Genomic DNA, 8966 nt, shown 5'->3' with positions numbered 1-8966 from the left:
GAGGAAAGTGAAAAGGTTGGCTTGAAGCTCAACATTCAGAAAACAAAGATCATGGCATCTGGTCCCATCACTTCATGGGAAATAGATGGGGAAACAGTGGAAACAGTGTCAGACATTATTTTTGGGGGCTCCAAAATCACTGCGGATGCTGATTGCAGCCAGGAAATTAAAAGACGCTTACTCCTTGGAAGGAAAGTTATGACCAACCTAGATAGTATATTAAAAAGCAGAGACATTACTTTGCCAACAAAGGTCAGTCTAGTCAAGGCTATGGTTTTTCCAGTGGTCATGTATGGATGTGAGAGTTGGACTGTGAAGAAGGCTGATCGCCGAAGAATTGATGCTTTTGAACTGTGGTGTTGGAGAAGACTCTTGAGAGTCCCTTGTACTGCAAGGAGATCCAACCAGTCCATTCTAAAGGAGATCAATCCTGGGTGTTCATTGGAAGGACTGATGCTAAAGCTGAAACTCCAATACTTTCGCTACCTCATGCGACGAGTTGACTTACTGGAAAAGACTCTGATGCTGGGAGGGATTGGGGGCAGGAGGAGAAGGGGACGACGGAGAATGAGATGGCTGGATGGCATCACCGACTCGATGGACATGAGTTTGAGTGAACTCTGGGAGTCAGTGATGGACAGGGAGGCCTGGTGTGCTGTGATTCATGGGGTCGCAAAGAGTCGGACACAACTGAGCGACTGAACTGAACTATGTAGGAATAGAGTCTGGTAAGACCTTTCTATTGTTAGTTCTAATCTTGTTAATCTAAGATGTATGCTGTAGGAGTGAGTCTAGTTAAAGTATATAAGGCCTTGAAAAGACTATGCTGTGCAGAAGCTTTTGATTTTAATTAGGTCCCATTTGTTTATTTTTGCTTTTATTTCCAATATTCTGGGAGGTGGGTCTTGGAGGATCCTGCTGTGATTTATGTCGGAGAGTGTTTTGCCTACGTTCTCCTCTAGGAGTTTTATAGTTTCTGGTCTTACATTTAGATCTTTAATCCATTTTGAGTTTATTTTGGTGTATGGTGTTAGGAAGTATTCTAGTTTCATTCTTTTACAAGTGGCTGACCAGTTTTCCCAGCACCACTTGTTAAAGAGACTGTCTTTTCTCCATTTTATATTCTTGCCTCCTTTGTCGAAGATAAGGTGTCCATAGGAGCGTGGGTTTATCTCTGGGCTTTCTATTTTGTTCCATTGATCTATATTTCTGTCTTTATGCCAGTACCATACTGTCTTGAGTGTAGTCCGGGAGTTGGTGATGGACAGGGAGGCCTGGCGTGCTGTGATTCATGGGGTCGCGGAGAGTCGGACACGACTGAGCGACTGATCTGATCTGATCTGATCTGAATTATATTCCACATGATCAAGAAACTAGAGAAAAGAGTTGGCTTGATAATAGAGATGTGGACAACACAAAAAAAGACCCAGGGACTTCCCTACAACCAGTGCCCATATCTTGGTTTCAAAACACCATTCTGCAATAAAAGGAACCAAAGCACTTTAGAAGAATGGTTGATTACAGATCTGGAATACGAAAAATGTAAGATGATCTTGGAGCATAATGTAATAGTAGAAAGTAAGGAAGTGTTAAGAAAACAAAAGGATGAACCATGTCAAAGAAAAAAAAAAAATGAAAAGACTAGCGAGGGGGCACTCTCCTTCCCCCTTCTGATGTCTATATCAGAAGCTTTCTCTGTCCATTTTAAACTTTAATAAAACTCTGCTACACAAAAGCTCTTGAGTGATCAAGCCTAGTCCCTGGTCCTGAAGCTAAATCTTCTTCAGAAATCACGAATCCAACATTGTTCACCATAAGCTATCAAGATGTGCCTTATGAAGAAAATAAGCATGTTAAGTGTGAGTTATAGTATTGTGGACTGTGAGTTCAATGTTAAGCAATCTACAAGATGCCCTTAAACAAAACAACACACACACATTTAGGTATTGATCGACTAATGAAAATGTGATCTGAGGCTCACAAGAACCTATCTCTGTATTTCCCCTGGGAGCAATGGGTCAGTATTTGCCATTTCAGTGTTTGCTCCAATATTATAGACCAGAACTGCTGCCAATAACAAGAATCAACTGTATCTGCTTCTGAGGGCTATTGTGCAGACTAGATAACGTTGTGCATTTTACACACTGCTTACAGCAAATAGGGTCTTTCCTGGTGGCTCAGGTGGTAGAGAATCCACCTGCAATGCAGGAGACCTGGGTTAAATCCCTGAGTAAGAAAGATTCCCCTGGAGAAAGGAGTGGCAACCCACTCCGGTATTCTTGCCTGGAGAATTCCATGGACAGAAGAGCCTGGTGGGTTACAGCCCATCGGGTCGCAAAGGGTCAGATACAACTGAGTGACTAACACTTACAGCAAATAATAGGTAAAAAAGATACTATGCACTCCAGAGAAAACAGACCTGCTTTTGTAAAAGGTATGCAGCATGGGTTAGCTAGTTAGAGCCTCAGGGAATCAGAATGAGGTTCTGGGTAATTACCACACTGGCCTTCAGCCAGGGCATGGCGGGGGAGCTGCGTTTGCCAGACGCACTGGATTGTTCCTTAATGACCACACATGGCCATTAAGACACAAATGGAAGAATGCCATCCACTAAATCACCCATACGGCTTTCCTTGGCACCCTGGGCTTGCCATGGTTTCTGTCCAAGGGTTGACTAGCCCTGTGCCTGCTTAAAAGGGGGGGGTAAGAATACCACTCCAGCATGATCAGTAAATGGACTCTTTTGGGGGGGGCTTAAAATTTTTTAAAAATTAAATATTTATTTATTTGGTGTCTTAGTTGCAGCATATGAAATCTTTGACCTTCATTGCAGCATGCAGACTCTTAGCTGCAGCATGTGGGATCTAGTTCCTTGACCAGGGATAGAATCCTGGCCTCCTGCATTGAGAGTGTGGAGTCTTAGCCACTGGGCCACCAGGGAATTTCCAAAAAATTAATTTAAAAAATTAAAATAATTGTAGATTAACACGCAGTTGTAAAAAGTAACACAGAAAGATCCCATGTACCCTTTTCTACCACATTACCCAATGGTATTAAAAACGTCTTGGAAAATTATAGTATAATAGCACTATTGCTTTTGATACAGTCAAGATACACAACATTTCAATCACATTAGGAGCTCTCATGTTGCCCTTTTTTAGCTACTCTTACTCCCCTTTCCACTACCCCCAGGCCCTTAACTGGTGGAAATCACAAATACATTCTCCGTTTCAATAATTTTTGATCTTTCAAGAATTTTATGTAAATAGAATCATATGTGACCTCTTGACATCAGCTTTTCCCGCTCAGCATAATTCTCTAGAGCTTTATTCAAGTTGTGCTGTGTATCAAGGGTTTATTCCTTCTCACTACACAGTAACATTCCATTTATATGAAATGTCCAGAACTGGCAAATCCATAGAGACAGAATGCAAACTAGTGGTGGCCAGGGGCTGGGGGAGGTGTGGGCAAGTAACTGTGAAGGGGTACAAGGTTTCTTCTTGGAGTGATGAAAATGTTCTGGAATTAATTTTTGTAACCGCCATCCACAACTTTATGGATATGCTAAAAAAACATTGAATTGCACACCTTAGGTGGGTGAATTGTATGGTATGTGAAGCATATCTCAATAAATCTGTTCTTAACCAAAGAGTATCATAACTGTAATAGTTTGGTTATGATCTGCTTCCCAGAATCCAAGTTCTTGAGGACCGGTGTTGGGCAGCTCACTGTTACCCCCCCAAGAAGGCCCTGCCTGTAGTGAGTAAAGAAATATCTCTCAAAATGAATTACCCTTAGAATAGGGTTTCTCCACCTTGGCACTGCCGATATTGGGGCCAGGTTCTTCTCTGTCATGGGCACCTACCTGCGCACTGCTGGGTGTTGTGCAGCATTCCTGGTCCCCACCTACTTGATGCCAGGAGCACTCTAGTCATGACAGCCACAGATGTCCCCAGACACTGTCCACTGTCCTCTGGGGGCAAAACACTCCAGTTGAGAACCGCGAATTTAGAGCTACTGAATTTTAGGTACTGGCGCCTTCTAAGGAAAGACTGGCACTCAGAAGGACTTGGCTGTATCAGCAGGGCCATATTCACCCAGCCAGAAACGGTCAGCGGGGCAATGAAACCCCGCTCAAGAGCACAAAAAGGAAAAACCAATGCTGCTAAGTCACTTCAGTCGTGTCCGACTCTGTGTGACCCCACAGACGGAAGCCCACCAGGCTCCCCTGTCCCTGGGATTCTCCAGGCAAGAACACTGGAGTAGGTTGCCATTTCCTTCTCCAATGTGTGAAAGTGGAAAGTGAAAAGTGAAAGTGAAGTCGCTCAGTCGTGTCCGACCCTTAGCGACCCCACGGACTGCAGCCTACCAGGCACCTCCATCCATGGGATTTTCTAGGCAAGAGTACTGGAGTGGCTTGCCATTGCCTTCTCCGGGAAAAAACCACTGCTACTGCTACTGCTAAGTCACTTCAGTCGTGTCCGACTCTGTGCGACCCCACAGACGGCAGCCCACCAGGCTCCGCCATCCCTGGGATACCAGCCTCGAAATCCCTAAACTGAGAGGTTAAAGCAAAGTCCGATATGGGGCGGGGCTTGCGGTGAGGGGTGGGGCTTGAGCCAAATCAGAGATGGTCAGGTCTGGGACTCCACCGGAAGAGGATCGAGCCAAAGACCCTGATGCTGAGCAGAGGGAAAGTGGGGACTCCGAATAAGGGGAGGGGCTTGCAGTGGGGGGAGGGGCTCGAGGCAAAGATATGCCCTCAGAAGCAGATTAGTAAGCGAGAAGGCGCGAGCCTCGCGAGGGGGGCGGGGCCTGTGGCGCGTGGCGGGGCGCGAGAGGCACGCGGCCCCGGCGCCGGCCAGATGACGTCATGCGCTGACGGCCCCCCCCCCCCCCCCGCCTCCTTCGCGCCTCCGGGTCGGCTGGCTTTTGGTGGAGACGCCAAGATGGCGGCGAGTAACTATTATGGCTTTGCGCAAGGCGTCGGCTCGCAGTACAGGTAACGGCCCCCGCGCCGCCCGCGCCGTCCGACCCCAACCCCGGCCCCGGGGAGGCCACGGCCGCGAGTTGTTTCTGTCGGGCAGAGCCGGAGGGGCTCCTGACGTGGGATGGGGCTCTCGGCCTGTCGCGGGGATGGGCCCGAGGGGGGATTGTACCTCAGCGGGCACCGAGGTCTGACCACGGAAGGGGCTGCCCTAGGAGGACGCAGCACCTGAGGTGGGGGAGAGAAGACCGGCCTGGGACGGTACCTGACTGGGTTAGGGGCGGGGCAGGGGCCAAAGACAGAGGGCGGGGGTAGGGCGAGTAGGGAGAAGACAGACCTGTGAGGGCACCTGGCGGGGCCGGGGGTGGAGCAGAGAGACCTCGGCGGGGAGCAGGGGAGTGGAGGTGGGAACCTGACCCCTGATTGGGAGGCAGGACAGCCTTGGAGGGGTTCCTGACCAGGCAGGGGGATTTTTTGGCGGGATGAACCCTATGGGCAGCGGGTGCTAGAGAACATACAGACCCGGGAGGGAGAGACAGAGGCCTGGGGGAGGGGGATAGAGGCCTGACTGGAGGGGCGGGCCGAGACTCAAGGGGGTACAGTTTGGATCTGAGGGAAGTCCTGAGATCCAGTAGGAGAGCGGGCACCTGGGGCTTCCCGGGGACGGGAACCATAAGGAAGGGTAAAGGGACCTGGAATCCTGAAAGTCAGTGGAGGAGGCCATTGGGTATTTGAGACTTTTTAACAGATTCGGAGAAGGGAATTCTTGCCTGGAGGATCCCGTGGACAGAGGAGCCTGGCGGCCACAGTCCATGGGATCGCCAAGAGTTGGACGCGACTGAGTGACTAACACTAACAGACTGGGAGGGCTTGCCTGGTGGCTCAGTGGCAAAGAATCCGCCTGCCAATGCAGGAGACACAGGTTCGATCTCTGGGTCTGGAAAATCTCCTGGAGAAGGAAATGGCAACCTACTCCAGTTTTCTTGCCTGGGAAATCCCATGGACAGAGGAGCCTGGCGTGCTACAGTCCCTGGGGAAGCTGAATCAGACACGACTTTGTGAATAAAATGCAGTGCAGTACAACAGACAGGGACCCAATGCTCGGGGAAAGGATGTCTAGCCTGCTGTTGCATGAAACAGAGTGTTGCATTTTTATGTCCTCTTTCCCTGTTTCCGGCATCCTTGGTGGTATTCTTATGGCCAGTGCTTAGTTACAGCAGCAGGACTTGGCTAGGCTGTCAGAGACCAAGGCCTTTTTTGGACATGCTGCGTCCCTCTGCCTGCTTGCTGCCGCTTCTTTCTTTTCTTTCTCTCTATTTTTCTGTTTCTCTCTTTTTTTTTTCTTTCTCCAGTGCATTCTTCAGTCAGATGTGGAAAATCACTTGAATGTTGTGCTTTCTATTAAGATTATCTTCCAGAGGAGAAATCTGAGAATTGACACTGGTAAAATAGGTAATCACAGGACTTCAGATGTTCTTGTCATTTATTTGAAGTAAGGTATTTAAACATTTTGATGCAGCTGTTGTCTGGATTCTGATAACTTTAAGTCGTACAGTAAGCATCCATGTAACTAAGGGTGTGAAACTGTCATGAACTGAATGCCAGATTTGTCTGTGTCTTTAAAATTGTCCCCAAAAAGGTGTGTTATTCCTTAAGAAGTAGATTTAACTAAAACAGAAGCGTAGGAATTATAGCAAAGTAAATTTCAGTCTCACAAAACCTCGAAATGAGATAATCTGCATTATCTGAACAGTTTTAAGTTAACCAGACATTCCCTTTTGGGGGAAACGACTTTTGCTTGAAACCTTCAGCTGCTTTTAAAGTATATATTTCTTGTGTAATGTGCCATGGAAAAACTGATAAGATAACAGATTTTGCAAGTACCAGCTTTGTGGTAGTGTTTGGACAGCAGTATTGACAAAACCCATTTCATGAACTACCAAAGCAAAGACAGCAGTTTATTTCTTAGAGGAACTTTGTGTAGATTTTCTTGGCTTTTTAAACTGGTAACCACAGGGACTTCTCTGGCAGTCCAGTGATTAATAATGTGAGCTTCCAGTGTAGGGGGCACAGATTCAGTCCCTGGTCGGGGAGCTAATAGCCCACATGCTGCGTGATGCAGCCAAAAAGTAAAAACTTAAAAAAAAGGATCAAATGCACATTCACTCTTGAACTATAAGGAAAGTTTGTAATTCCTTGTTAATAATGGTGATTTTCATTTATTTTACCTTATGTGGTCTTTTAGATCTCTTAAGGCTTTTTTAGAGTTAGTGCTGTAAGTTTTCAGAATTAAGGATTAATCTCACGTGGAAAATTGACAGTGTGTTTAATTTGCACTGAATGCAGGTTTCAGTTGTGAGGCTGAGAGCTGCTCAAGAAATCCGACAGGGCCCTGTGTGGGTTAAGTCATTTTGGTAATGAAAATATTGAGAGCTCAGCGCTGTCCGGTGGATGTTCACACTGGTAGAACATGACAGGCAGGCCAGATCTCCTGTTAACATTTCCCTCTTCTTGCAGATGTTTTTAAAAAGTATTTCTTTGTTTGCTGCACCAGGTCTTAGTTGCAGCACTCAGAATCTTTAGCTGTGGCATGTGGGATCTTCTTCCCTGACCAGGGCTTGAGCCCAGGCAGTTTTGTCAAAACACCACCCATCTAGTGTAGTTGGTGGCCTCTACCTTTGCATTCTTGTTAAATATAAGACGGCTGCTGGATTTTGGTGTAATAATTGATTTCCCGTCAGGAGCTTGATAAGCTTTTGGCTTTTATGTTAATGGCTGGATTCCTTTACCTGGAGAGTGTCAGACCATTGGAAGCCTGAGTGAAACCCCATCAAACTCCCATTAGTGGTACTAATACTGAGGAGTACTGGTTACCGACTCTCTGTGTTGAATAAGTCCCGGGCACTTGACAGCTCATCCAGTCCTCCCAGTTACCCCATGAGCAAGGTGTTCTGGTGCCTGTTTTGCTGATAAGGGAATGAGGCTTGGGGTACAGTAACTGGTGTAGGATCCCCAGGGTGACAAGCAGTGGGGTCTGGCTAGGCATGCAGGCTGCCATGTCTCTGCCCCTTGGTGGGGCTTACCTGAGTCTTGAGAGGTGCTGGTGGTAGCAGACCAAGCCTGACACAGCCGCTTAGCAGTGGGGCCTGCTGGCGGAGACTGGGTTTCGTCATTCTGTAGGGGTTGCTTGGATCCTGCCTCTTTAGTTTGGGTCCTAGTCAGATTGTGGTTTAGGACTATGTTCTTCAGATCTTGAGAAATGACCTTCTCTGGAGCAGGGAAGCCAAGGAAGCATCTAGTCCAGGGTGGTGGGGATGGTAAGGGTAACCCAAGCCATATCTCTGTAATATCTCCCAGTCGAAACAGATAGCTTGGGAAAGGCACCGGAGCCCATGCCAGCCATGGGGAGTGGCGTAGGAAGACCACCCATTAACACACCCAGGTGGGACCCTGACCCTGTCAGGGCAGGCGCAGCATCCAGGTTGTACCTTTGCCAGCCTCTGTTGCCTGTACCCACCCCCCAGCATGCCCCTGCTCCAGTCTTCAGGCTGTTCCAGAATAAACCTTCCCCTTCCAAGGCCTGTCTGTGTCCTGAACTTAGGTCCCAGGAGCACAAGCTACCAGGGAGAATCTGATGTCATTGACCCGGGGACTGGGGTGGGGCTGGTGGGAACATGACCTGACTGCTCCTCAGCAGCACCTCCGTTCACTCCTGATGGGATTAGCTGAAGTGGACCCTGGGAACACAGGGCACAGGAGTTCTCCTGTTTGAGTGTGACTCCTATCGTTTTCTTAAAGACCCATCTCAGTCAGGCTGAGATACCTGTTCGGGGTTGAGTGAGAGGGGCCCGTGGAAGGCAGTTTTGAGTGGCAGCTCTGAACTGCAGACAAAACCTGATTTCAGGGTATTTTAAGGAAAACCTTTCAAATGATAGAACTATGTTATCAGTGTTTCTATCACAAGTACATGAGGTACATT

General features: G+C 47.7%; 1 protein-coding gene across 2 annotated transcripts in view; it reads left to right on the top strand.

Moving 5' to 3' along the window:
* The first annotated feature begins 4949 nt into the window (after nt 1-4949).
* Nucleotides 4950-8966, top strand: part of ZFR2 (zinc finger RNA binding protein 2) — a 50357-nt gene continuing 46340 nt past the window's right edge. For both annotated transcript variants that reach the window (XM_055431426.2, XM_088838384.1), the window contains exon 1: nt 4950-5002. In XM_055431426.2, coding sequence (XP_055287401.2) covers nt 4950-5002 — 53 coding nt within the window. The remainder of the gene's footprint in view (nt 5003-8966) is intronic.

The sequence above is a fragment of the Moschus berezovskii genome, chromosome 8 (assembly GCF_049115385.1).
Source record: "Moschus berezovskii isolate FMDL1 chromosome 8, NW_MosBer_1.0, whole genome shotgun sequence".
Classification (NCBI taxonomy): domain Eukaryota; kingdom Metazoa; phylum Chordata; class Mammalia; order Artiodactyla; family Moschidae; genus Moschus; species Moschus berezovskii.
The sequence above is the reverse complement of the archived record's forward strand: the minus strand, read 5'-3'. Positions and strand labels throughout refer to the sequence as shown.